The 13228-nt window shown below is 37.9% G+C and overlaps 2 protein-coding genes across 2 annotated transcripts; both read left to right on the top strand.

The window, feature by feature from the left end:
• Nucleotides 1–10496: 10496 nt before the first annotated feature.
• Nucleotides 10497–11148, top strand: LOC148172456 (uncharacterized). The gene is made up of 2 exons (XM_088039994.1): nucleotides 10497–10668; nucleotides 10719–11148. Exons 1-2 carry the CDS (start codon nucleotides 10537–10539, stop codon nucleotides 10938–10940), a joined length of 354 nt encoding a protein of 117 aa, XP_087896120.1. The 5' UTR covers nucleotides 10497–10536; the 3' UTR covers nucleotides 10941–11148.
• Nucleotides 10993–11472, top strand: LOC148172455 (uncharacterized). The gene is made up of 3 exons (XM_088039766.1): nucleotides 10993–11031; nucleotides 11083–11154; nucleotides 11209–11472. The coding sequence occupies exons 1-3, from the start codon at nucleotides 10993–10995 to the stop codon at nucleotides 11470–11472; spliced, it is 375 nt and encodes a 124-aa protein (XP_087895892.1).
• Nucleotides 11473–13228: the final 1756 nt, after the last annotated feature.

The raw sequence follows: 13228 nt of genomic DNA, 5'->3' as shown, positions 1-13228 counted from the left end.
CCGAGTCGCAAGTTGTTCTATACGTCTTTTCGACACGAATTTTTACAAGTGTTATATACTGGTTCGCTTTTTGTCCGACCTCTCGTAAATATTCGCGTTTCGTTATTACGCCACGGCCATTAGCTCGCAAACGACAGCAATAAGTTCCGTGAATGAAGACATTTCCGTTGGATTTACACGGCACGCTGCGTATTTTAGCCAACGACACCGACGAATTTTTGAAATTCTAATTAAAAGCGTACTATATGGCCCCATTAACATTTTCTTATCGACACGAATTAACATGAGACGTCATTGTGACGACTGCTTCCAGTGGCGGTGGCGGAACATGGGAATATTAATCACTCCTGAAGACTAAAGTTTTACCACACAACCGCAAACACAATAAAATCATAAAGTTTAAAGCCTTATCGACGGATTCACACAGATAGACGTAGATGTAGACATTGCAATAGTTCAATACAGGCACACCTTTATTTACTACATTTTACTACAGTCATCGATAATGTTAAGTCCGTTCTTTTGATGAAACTTATGCCGCCCTTTATCAATATTAAGAAATAAACTTTGTTTTTATTTATTTAAGCCTCACCCCGAGTTTCAATTTCGCTAGAAATATTTTTAGCAGTCAGCGAAAAATTTCTTTGAAGCGGAGAACGGATATTTTAAGGTTTTTTGAATTTTCTTATAGAATTCTGGTTAGAAATTATTTTAGTATGTATTTATTTGTGATGTATATAATGTAATAAAGCATTATTAATAAATGTGTGTTTATTACATCCATTCTCGTACCTATCCGTTCCTGTCTCGAGGCTGTCCATAATTTCCCGAATTTATTCCCCGTCAGTAAGTTATTGGAACCATGAGAAATCCCCGGAATATTTAGAACACGCTTAGATCACTTTGAATATTTATGAAAACATTAACTGTAAGGTGAACGCTCGCTTTTAATTTAGCGACCATCCTGTGCATTGGCGTTCGTGAAGAACGTCGTCAAAGTTCCATGCATACCTTCAATAACCATGAGCGTCGCAGTCAGTATGTATAATGACATAAAGTAAACGTCGGCGTCGGCAGAGAGTATATTATAACTTATGTAGATTTGTTACTGCGTAAAACGGGTTGCGGATGACACGACGGCATATATTTTATTAAGAGTCTCACCTGTCGCGGCTCGTTTTGCCGTTCCCAAGCAGCCGAAGCAACGGATGTCGTGTCTGTCTTTCGCGGTGACGGGTAATTATACGCTGACAGTGACATAGTGTGCGGCTTGCTTCTGCATTTTTAAAATGCCCATCTCGACGGATGCGTCGCGACGAAACGAGTTGTCCGTCAAAAGGAACTCCCCAATGTTTGTCACGAGCCAAATTCGCCATTCATCTAAATGTCTATTACCAATGGAAGAGGGTTTTCGGCTTTGACAGCAATCAGCGGAGGACAAACCTCAAACAATAACTGAACCAGCAAAAAAGGAAAATGAAATGAATGATGGATTTTGATGTTTGTAACAGAATCATCGGATGCATCTTTAATTGTCTTCTTGTAAAACTTCCAAAAATGTCGATTATTTCATTGTGTCAGGATGGATTGTGCAACATCCGCATATCGCAGAGCTTTTAACGCCATACGATATGTGGCCTATAGATCAAGCCATGTAAGGCAGTAAAAATGTTGTTTGTCTTGATGCAATGTAACGAAAGTGTAAATCATGGTGTCATAAGAGCCCGTAAACAATTACCGGAGAAGATAAAATTCTGATTTTTTCAGTGGGAGGATGAAGAAAGTAAAAAGTCGTCCAATGAGACAATATGAAAGGCAACAGCTCGTAAACGAAAAGGGGACGTGACATTTCAGTATAATCGAGGTGCGGTCGCCGTCAAAGAGATCTTCAAATCCGAAACGATCCAGTCATCCTTAAAGAATACATATTGTGTAGTACAGGTGAATGCACTGGAACGTCCGACGTCATAGCAATTAAAGTTGAATAATGGAATAGACAGTGGCTGCCACGCCATATCAGTACAAGAGACAAGTTTATGGATTAGCCGCATTGAGGCTTGTCGAGGTCCAGCGAGAAGTCGGCAAATCAACGTAAATAGTTCACCAGGGACGTCGCGGACCAGCTGTCGCGGATGTCAACCGCCGACGACGGCGACGACGATGTCGTGCCAGCCAGCTTATGGTGCGAATCGCACACCTCGTTGTGTTATTCTAAGTGACATTTTGACGAAACGAACGTTACGCCAGCGGGAGAACTAACGAGGCGTTTTGTTACAACGGAAACACTTCAGGTGTCGAAAATCATCCGGAGAATTCTCCTGCTAAATTTTTCCTGTTCTCAATTTTTCGGTATCTCGGCGGAGGCAATAAATTACTGCTAATTTACGGCCAGGAGATAAATTAACTTTCATACTGGCTGCAGTATAACTACATTATCTGTAAATTAACAAGTGGAAATTATTTGCTTCGCACTGCAAGATGCATATCTGGCCAATAATCGAGGGCTTGTTATGGGGGTTAACTTATTGCGGCACATGCTTCCATTTCGTTTTATGCCGCCTCTTATCGACTCGCCAAGAAAATTTATGGCGACGCTCCTGATACGGGTATGATAAATGACTTTCCAGATAGCTTTATTTATTCATCGGGTTCTTGTGCCGCAACAAACCAACACAAGTGTTGGCTGCCTGTAAAAAGTATGATTAGGGTACGACCCGGGAGGCAGCCGAAACGTCCATAACTCACACGCTCGTCATTTTCAATATGCCACAGCTAGGCGTCCGCCGCATATACAACCGCCCCACGTCTTTAGGCAATCAATCCATACCGAAATGAGCACAGGGACACTAGGGACAGACGCATTTAACTTCGATAATACGATCTTTCCGCTATAAATTAAAAAAAAGAAAAAATTCACATCAGGAGTCAGACCTTTTAGTCAAAATTTTCCAAGGAAGTTACACCAGTTTTTGTTTATTTTTCAGGTGTGAACCACAAACACACTTTCAAGTTTCCCCGTTTTTTTAGTTCCAATTTAGTTAAAAAAAATTGTCCATTAGTTATAATTAGAAATCTGTGTAAGTTTCTCGTCAATACATCTGGCCGGTGTTGGATCCTAAAGAAATATAAACAACTTCCTGTTTTTATACTTGTTAACAGGATCCACTTCACCTTACGTACACGAACCGGAAGAAGCTAATGAGGGAACACGTTAGAGTAACGGAGTTGCAAAAGACAGAAGGCAGGAATTTTCAAAAGCCGTTCTCATATTTTGAGTAATCGTCGCGGCCTGTGACTAATGGGCCGGATCAGAGATTTAGTCGGAGCACAACTCCGACACCTCCGGAACAATCCGGGACCCCATAATTGCGTGCAAGTTCGCGGATTCAGCGGCGTGCGATCTTGAGGGGAGGCAATATTTATTTCGCAACGAGGAAAGGACATTTATCTTGCAGTGAGTCCGCCGCTCAGCTCGTAAATCACGTTAGATTAAAAGGAAACAAGCCACAATTTCGAAATGCGCGTTATAAAATATTGGGGTAATGTACGGGTTCTTATAAAATGGATGTGTACCTCGTAAAACTGTAATAAAATATACGATGCAATAAAGCGTTCACTCGGTGGTGCTATAATTGCACTTAATGAATATTTATCGGCATCTCCTCGGCGTGTTGTGTTACATTATACGGGGCCGTGTGCATGAGCAGCGCCCATAAAGAGTCTCTTCGGCCTACACAACTCATCTGCATTCAGCTCGCTCACCTCTTGCCATTTACAGACTGCTGTTGCAGTTACATTCGACGTTAAATTATGGCCTCACTTTCCTAGAAATAAATGATTTAGTGGCGACGATCGGACGATGCAGAAAACCCGCCGGGCTAGCGACGAAATCCAATGTTAAATTATTGGAAACGACGACAGAAACACCCACTTGTTTACCTATATATCCGTTGAGCCGTCACAAACAGGAAAGTCGGCGTAAAACGGTAGCAGTCCGGGTGACAATGTGTGGCTTGTAACTTTGTAGCAGGTGTGAGCCAGTCTGGAGGCGGCGGAATGCCATTCCACGCTAAACTGGATAAACGGAACTTGCCTCAACAAAGATGACTGGATTTGTACGCGAGGCTAAGTTTCTACTAATTTCACTACAATGTCTCGACACAATTGAGACTATTAATTACCTACCGTCACATTAATTTAGCCTGCAGGTACTAGAAGAGTTGGGTGAACAATCTATTCTGCAATATTTTTACTAAAAGAAAATAATGAAAAATATTTACATAGCTTTAATTAAAAATTCCTATTATGAAGGTACATATTTATCAAATTCCCGTGCAATAACTCGAAAATTCACACAAACGTGAACAATCGTATCAAACAATTAAAAAAATTTTGTTTAATAATTTTATTTATTTTAGTAAAACAAAAAAATCCTGAAGAGTATTTTAAAAATAATTCAATCTCTACATATTAGCAGCATGTATGTTTAATTTTGGATTAAATTAATTACATATTCCCGGTCTAAATAGATTGCGAAAACGCATTAAAGTCTTCATTAATATTATCAATACATTTACTTAATTAGTGCATGTAGGTACGTTAAAATCCATTTTGATTGATTGGTCTAAATTTAGGCCAATTTCAAACACAAACTAAAACTGATTTGCCTCGTGCATTCAAGCATTCAATTTTCTTATTTAGTTTCTTTATCCTTGTAAATTTAGTTCCCCAGACCGGTTAAATTGAACTTAATAACAAAACTCAAACTTTGAATTGTAAGGAAAATCAGTGTCACAAACGAGAGATTAGAGTCAATTTTCCACATTTTTGTACAATTGATTTATGTAAGAGCAATTTCAAACTTATCGCTTTTTCTGGATTTTTAGAAGGAAGTGGTTTAGTCTCAAAACTGGATGGTTGGAAATTAATACCTTCGACATGTGAAATTAACTACGATCTGGCGGTTGTCTTTGAAACTGATACCATAGAAATGGTTTCATTACAGGATTCTTAATTGTCGAGAACAGGTTTTATGATCCTTTTTATAGAGTTTTGGAATAAACAATCTTCTTCTCTTCTTTTTCTTTCATGTCTGCTATAAATTTGGGCAAACAGGGGAACGTAATCTGAAGAGGTCAGCTGGCAACATGTGTACATTTTGGACTCGTCAGTTAATTAATTATGCATTCACAAACAAGGAAATAGTACAAAAAGAAAGTAAAATACTTCGAGTTGGTAACATATCTCTCCGATGAATAGATATCACGGAATATGTGTCAGAAGTAGTAAAATCTTAGATGGTTATCGGCTGTGTTGGTAATTATGTTATTAATCATTACAGAAGCTTTCAGGAAAAGATAGGACATCGAGAAAGATTAATCGATGCAATTATTTCGTTTTAAAGGTTACAAAAACACGACCACAAATCAATGTCATTACTGTCATGTGTAATACATTAGATATTATAAATATTTATTACTTAATTACGTAAAGACCGAATGGTTGGTCTTCATAAAAACCGTCGAATATTTCGAGAAAGTACGTGTAATGTCATGGACGTGAACACAAAAACTGATTTAAAAGTGTCGTCAACAGGATCCGAACTGAAACAATAAAAACATTTATTGTTGTTTGTTTATTTCTCGTTTAAATGAACACACTCAACATTGTGAAACTTTTTACTTACATATTCATACATACGCAATTTTAGACATTAATATAAATGATAATTTCTAACTTAACATTTATCTTAATAAACATGACAACGGTGGGTGTCAACATAATTATTATGATTAAAATTACTCCAATGAAATTACATTGATTTATATCCAATATTAAATTTTTTTGCGTTGACTTTTAGTTTATTTGGTCAGATTTCTAGTTTTATAACATGCGTTGCATTTATTTTATAAATTTAAAACAGCTGCTGTTTCTTTAATAAAATGCCGACATATTAAAACTTTAATGTTAAACAGGTTTGATTATTGCTACTAACTTTGGTTTATAAACATCTTTTGTGAAAATGTCAAAACAATTTATCAAGTTTTTCGCTTTGTAAGTTGCGTCACTTTTAAAACAATGTAAAACACTTTTTGAAATATTTTTTTAGAAAAAGAATTTACATCCTGTGCTTCAATTTTATATTTTCAAAGATTGTCTGGTCGTTAAGTATCTCAGTGGTGCCAATTTTTCATTTCCTGCATGACAGCTTACAAACTACATATGCACATGCAAAAAACGTGCATACTTGCACAGGGTACAAAATTTCGAGAAATAATAACTTGTCAGTTTACATACTGCCGAATTTAATAAAAGTGATGTTTACATAGCAGGAATGGAAAAATCCTGCAGGAGCTTTGTAGATGAAGCGATTGTCTGCATTTCGTTTGTCGATGATGAGACGTGGGTTTGGATGGTTGCATCTCCGTCAAAAGGGTCGAGTTCAGAAGCGGTCAAATCGAGTCTGAGCGCGAGGAAGACATAACATTAACACAACACGACATGAGAGCGCCTCATTTGATGAGATCAAAGCGGGCCGCTGGAAACCGTCTCCCTCGCGCCGCCCCGCACGTCAACTCGTATAAACCGAACCGCCGCCATATGCGACGTGTCAATCCGTGTTCGCGCTTTATTTCTCATGTGCCCGTCCATCATCACGTTCGAATATTTTTCGATTGGCCCGAAACGAACACAAATAAATCGACGAGATGTCTTAACGCCGACAACTACAAAGTCAACGGAGCGTTTTACGATTCTACGCAAATATCAGGGGAAACATAAATTGTATCCGGTTAACATTTAATGAAACCATTTATTATTTTTAATTGCGTCCGTTATTAACTTTTTTAGCTTGGCAGATTTCGCGCATACGATAAAAAAGACTGGAGCAACGCACGTCAGTGCGTATTAAGAAATTAATGTACCTAATTTACAATAATTACTGTTACGGCCTCCGTTGTAAACCTGTAACTAACATGTTGTTTATGACGATAATATATATGTGGATCATGAATAAGGCTCGTATTTCATGGGACAATGAAGTTTATTTACGGGCAATGTTTGAAGAAAATTTAAACATGCACCAGCTTTATAACGCGCAATAAAAACCACATAACCTTCTTCATGGAGGCGAAGATGCGGACACGTAAACCGAGCTACATATCCGCAATGCTATTACATAAATTTCAAGTATGAAACGCGGATTTTATACTTTTTAAACGACACTCGAAATCACAAAATGATGAAACACGCTCTAATAACTAAACTGTCAACACATACATTATGCTTACGTGTCAAACACAGTTTAGAGCAATTTTTTTTCCATTTTCCGGTGCCAAGCTTTTCTTCTTTTTGTCCTATCTTTTTCGTGTTTTCTTTATTTCTCTTCCTGTTTTTTTTTTCTCATTCTTTAATCTCTCCACCCATCTTTTGGTTCTCTCTTTTGGGCTGTTTCTCAAATTTTTGAATTCCTAACTCTTGTTGATCATTAATCCCATTTGAAAAACTCAGGATTTGATAACACTAGTTTACAAGGTTTTATATCCCACGATAAAAAGGGTTGAAACTAGAAGAGTTTTTTAAGGAGAATTAAAACTGAAAACAGAAAAAAAAATCACGTCTGGTTTTTTACTTATACATAGAAGGTGCTTTTCTTAATTGACTACAAGCTCATATCTCCGTTTATTTTTGGAGAAAAATTTTGAATTTTGACACAATCATAGAAAGTGCATCTATGCTTACTGTAAGTGGCAAACTCAGCCTACTGCGAATATTTAAATAGAAAGATTTTTCAATGCTTTGCTTCGCGTCAGAGATATGGATTAAAGTTATTAAAAAAAGTTGCTTATAATCAACTTTGAAGTTTTTACAAATTTTAGCAAAAATTCAAATTTTAAATTTCGCATCTTTTTATCCACAAATGAATGCTTTCCTACGTATAAACAAAAAAATCCTGTGATAAATTATGCTCAATGAATTTTTGTGATCACAGTGGACCCCCGCACACGAAAATTATAATTTAACCTCGAGATATAAGAAAAAAATTGTAAACTATAGTCAGAATTTTGTAACTTTGGTTTAACTCCGCCTACCTTTTGGGCCAATTGAATTTTAGCTGGAAGTCTGATTCACTCTGCAAAATTTTGATAGTTCGTCGATATTTGCTAAAATTCGGGGTAGAAATGTCCACACATTAAAAGATGAAACACTATCAAAATCGACGAAACTTTCACGATAAAATAAATTCTAGCAAAACCGCAAATCTTCTTGACATGTGTGACACTTGAGCCGTCAAATTTTTGATAGTGTTGAGTAAAGGAAGCTAGCCATTTCTTGATTCGACAAATTCAAATCGTCATTTGTTCATGTGGGCGGGACTAAACCAAAGTTACAAAATTCTGACTATAGTGTAATTTTCCAGCGATAATAATGTCAAAGTCCAAATGTTCCACTCACCTTAAATACTGACAAACATTTGGCGTGTTATTTCAGGGAAAAACAATCGGTAAATTCTTGTTTTTGTGTGGATTATTGGAGTCATAAAATCTAAAATTAAGACAGATATCTAGAAAAAAATACACCGCACCCACCTAATGTTTATTTGAAATGTTTTGTGAGTTTACCGCAGTTTATTTACATGCGTGATAAAACCGTATTTACTTGATGTGTTGATTCCAGAAAGTCATAATGGAAATGATAGAAGTGTAGTGTAGTTGAAAGAGATGGACATGTCATAAAACCATAAATCACGAATTGACAATTCAAGAGCGCTGTCGCTTCAATGTATGATTATGATGTAGGATGCGCAGAGTGGTAATACAATTATTTCTGAAAAGCTGCTACTCATTTTTACGAGCAATAAAAGAGTCGTCAAAGATGTTTCCAACGATCTGGTTCAAAGGAAACTGACTTTTACTCGTTCTATTTGCATAGATCTAACAGTCAGCTCGAATTAGTTCTTCGCCTCGCCTTTTCCAGCTCGGTGGCTCGCAAGATGCATATTTGACATATCCTCTCGGTTTTGAAGACCTCACAAGATGCTTGTTGGTGGCACATTCTCTTCAGCGTGTCCCTCAAATTAGCCGAACAACACGAGTGAAAAATAGTGATCGTAAACATAATAATTGCATTGTCCGATGTGAGGGACTTTTGTGTCCGGTGCAGAGCACTCATTTCTATACATGTCAAGCTAAGTCGATAACTATCAAGTTTAGATACAACAGCTGCAGCTGCTCGGACATTATCGCATTTCCTAGTGACACTTGACAACCATAACAATAAACACAACTAACTTTATATCTCCAACATAAATAATTTATCAGTTAATGGTCAATAACAACAACATAATGTTAATAAGTTAGTGTCGTCGTATAAGAAGGTTATAAATTGGATGTGTTACGGCGTATATTTAGCAACACTAATGTACGTGTCTGACATGTATTATAATTGAGAAAACTACTTAACAGTGACAGGAGGCTATCAACATGCAGTGCCGCTCCCTGGAGTGACCAGTCGGACAACTCCACACAAATAAATTCGATCCTTTGCATCTTTGTCATCGACATTATTTTTCCTAAACCAGAAAGAGAAAGATTGTGATGGCGTTTAGACAGCTTCACCATGGGAGAGTAAATATGCAAAGGCGGCTTACTGAAACAAAATATAGTTGATGTTTATTATTAATTATAGGCCAGTGGGATGCCGGTTAAACACAAAATATGCTTCAAACACGGCGTAATCGGTATGAGAAATTTCAATAATCACCGGTTTATTTCGCGTTCATGAATTTTATATTTAATTGAAGCTATCTTATTAGTTTCTAATGGAGACCAATAAGTTCGATGATGATCACACCATTACAATGATTACATGGATTACGAGCTTCTGTTCGTGGGAAACTTAATTTGAGGAGCCTAGATCTATTTTCTAAACAGCTTCCAACAGTGTTCAGATCCAGCATATTTAGTACTTTATTTGTAGGATCTTGGTCAGTAAAACAGTCCTGCTGACGTTGCGGTTGTCCTGTTGTGTTATTCACCGGAAACAGGGTTGGGATTCTGTTTCTCGTGTCTGACGAAAAAACTCAAGAGGTGACGTCACTTTCCGACACCTGTCGGAAATCGGTATTCTGTTTCTCTGATTTCGGGCATAAGCTGTCGGAAACTTTCCGACACGCCCATCCCTGACGGAAAATCTGATTTAACCTCACTTTTGCTTGGCGGGAACAAAACAGAACGCCATCTCCAGAGACGCTAGTGCTCCTACCAGTGTTTGAGACTTGTCTTTACTTGTCTTTTGAGTTGCATTCGTTTGTTGGTAAAAAAAAAAACAGTAAGTATTTGTGTATTTAAGGTCTTTCTTATATATATAAAGACAACATTTTACTGGTGTCTTTGACTTACCATGATAAACATTATAGGTTCTTACAAAATGTTAATTTTTAGTTTGTCTTACAAATTCTAATATTTGTATTTTTAGATGGACAAAAAGAAGACCGGAAAACCAAGCCATCATCAAAGAATTCTACTGCTTAACTTCATGGAAGAGCACTTGGCCTTTTCCCGTAACCAAGAGAGGGACAGTAGTAAGGTCTCACAACTTTGGGCCACCTTATTGCTGTCCCTGGACGCTGCTGGGGGGGCCAAAAAAGATAAAAAGCAGTGGCAACGGGTAACTCATTTTCTCAATATGCATACGTAAAATACTTGATTACGTTTTAGGTTTGGACGGACTGGAAATCTGTCGTTAAGGCCAAGGCGGCTGCCTGTAAGAAAAGGAGGAATCAGACAGGGACTGGAGGACCTAGTGAGGATCCTGATCATGAAGGTCTCACTGATCTAGAAGAAAGGGTTCTCACAATAATAGGCCCTGATTATGCTGGGGACGGGAAGACTTTAGAACTGGGTATTCCAAAGGCGGTAAGAATGTTTGTGTTACAATAATTTGCAGGTTTTCCAAGGACTTTGAGGACACAATATTCAGGGTATTTTCTTAATGTTATTTGTAGTAATTCTTTTTTCAGTTACCGAAGGTGTTTAAATTTGCTTTAGAACAATACAGATCAAGTATTTTGATTTATTTTAGATTGTACCGCAGTGTTCTTCCCGTCCCTGTGTTACAGTGTCCCCTCCACGACTGACAGACCTCAACCTTTCGGTATTATTACATTTACCTCTAATAATAATCATAGTAATACTAATTCTATTTTAGCAGCCTCTTCCTTGCTCCTCTTCTTCGGCCCCTCTCAGAAACAGTCAAGGTATCAAGCGCAAGGCCACCCGCGAGGAAACAATTGGCAAGCTTCTGAAAGCCGAAGAAGACGCCAATCGTTCCCGCGAAGATCAAGTGGTGGTCTTGCAGCGGTTGCTCCAAAGCCAGCAACGCCAGGAGCAGCTGTTGGAAAAGCTGGTGGAGGGGCAAGAGCGGATTATTACATTGTTAAAAGATCTCAATAATAAAATTGTTGAAGATTAAAGGAGTTTTTTATTTCTGTATATGTTGAACTGATTACTAAATTAAATAAATAAATTTGTTATGCAACCTATTATACTGTTGTGAGATATTGAATGTAAAAGTATTTTTCAAGGACAAACACGTTTGCGTCATAATCTCTGCTCATGCGTGCTCATGGTAGTGATGAAAGCGTTGGGTAAGGGTAAAAAGAGTTTGTGGTAACTTAACAAGTGAATTTAATTTTCAAAATAATTCTCAGCAATATGTCTCCTGTTGAGGATGGCAAACTGGTTCCCCTGTTGCTCATCCTCAATTGGAATTTCATTGTAAGGTGCATTAACATTTGCCGCAATTTCACGTTCGTCTGGAAGAGGTAAACCTCTCCCAACCATAAAATTGTGCAAAATGGCGCACGCATTGATAATGGTTCCAGCTTTCTCTGGAGAGTATTTCAGCACACGTTCCGAGTTAAGGCATCGAAATCTCGCCTTTAGCACACCTATACATCTTTCGACACAAGAACGTGCCCGTTGATGTGCCATATTGAAACGGGCTTCAGGGCCGTTTTCGGGAGCATTTCTGAATGGGGTAAGCAGATACGGCAACAGAGGGTAGCCTGAGTCGCCTACAAAAGTAGGAGTAATTTTCAGATTGATTACGTTATTATGAGATTAACTACCCAGTAGCCAAGATGTTCGCTCGCCTCTTCTGTGGTCTTCATTCAACAGAACATTAACTTGGCTGTTCCGGAAAATGAAGGCGTCATGAGAAGCTCCTCCGTACTGGGCATTTATCCCCAAAATGTTGTATTGCAAATCACAGATCTAAGGAATAAGGTAATTTATCAAAAGAAATAAAAGAAGAGAAACAATTACAAGTTGCACGTTTTTGGAGTGAAAACCCTTTCTATTTAGATATTGATGTTCACGCCCTCGACCTGGATTTGTAATGGCAATGTGCGTCCCATCCACAAAACCAATCACACCAGGAATACCAAACTGCCTCATCACACTACAACATGAATTAGTAGTGATAAATTTAATATGGTTCACAGTAATACCTCTCTTTTGTGCGTTGGTAGTTTCTAGCCTCTAACGTTATTGTGTGCCCGAGAGCTTGGACAATTACGTCCGCGGTTTCTGTTATGGCTCTGGACATTTGCGACTGGGAGAGATTTATCATAAAATCTTGCCCAACGCACCGTTGGTAACTCCCAGTCGCAAAAAATCTCAGAGCAGCCAAGATGGTGTTAGCTTTTGAAACGCGATGTCGCCGAATTCTTGCCGCCATGTAGGGCTCTAAAATTCTGATAAGCTCCCTAGCCGACTCTATGTCAAGCCGAAATAATTCGCAAAAACTAAAATAACCTTATTTATGAATTTTGTGGTAATATAATTTCATAAAATACCGTTCTTCTGGCAAATTAAATGGGTTCATTTCTTCCCGTAAGTTTCTTCTTACTTCTGTCAAGTTTTCTCTAAATAAAGCGTTTATAACAGGCAAAAAACGGGCCATTGTTTAATCAGAAATAACTACCCTTAACTTTGGTAAGAATAATTAATTTTATTGCGCAAAGTGTCAATTTTTTGCCGTGAAATTATCCTTTTCTTTGGCGTGAAATTAGCGTTTCGGCTCAACACAATGTGGCAACATCGCATCCAAAACTCAAGACCCAAAATCCGTCAATGCGTTTTTCGCCGGAGAAACAGAATACCGATTTTGACAGGTCTTGATAAATTGGTCTTGAAAAATCTCGGGTAACGAGTTTTTTCAAGAG

Source organism: Gnatocerus cornutus, chromosome 6 (genome assembly GCF_029298725.1).
Source record: "Gnatocerus cornutus isolate USDA-ARS CGAHR chromosome 6, icGnaCorn1.1, whole genome shotgun sequence".
Taxonomy (NCBI): Eukaryota; Metazoa; Arthropoda; class Insecta; order Coleoptera; family Tenebrionidae; genus Gnatocerus; species Gnatocerus cornutus.
Note: the sequence above shows the minus strand (reverse complement) of the source record. Positions and strands in the feature narration are given on the sequence as shown.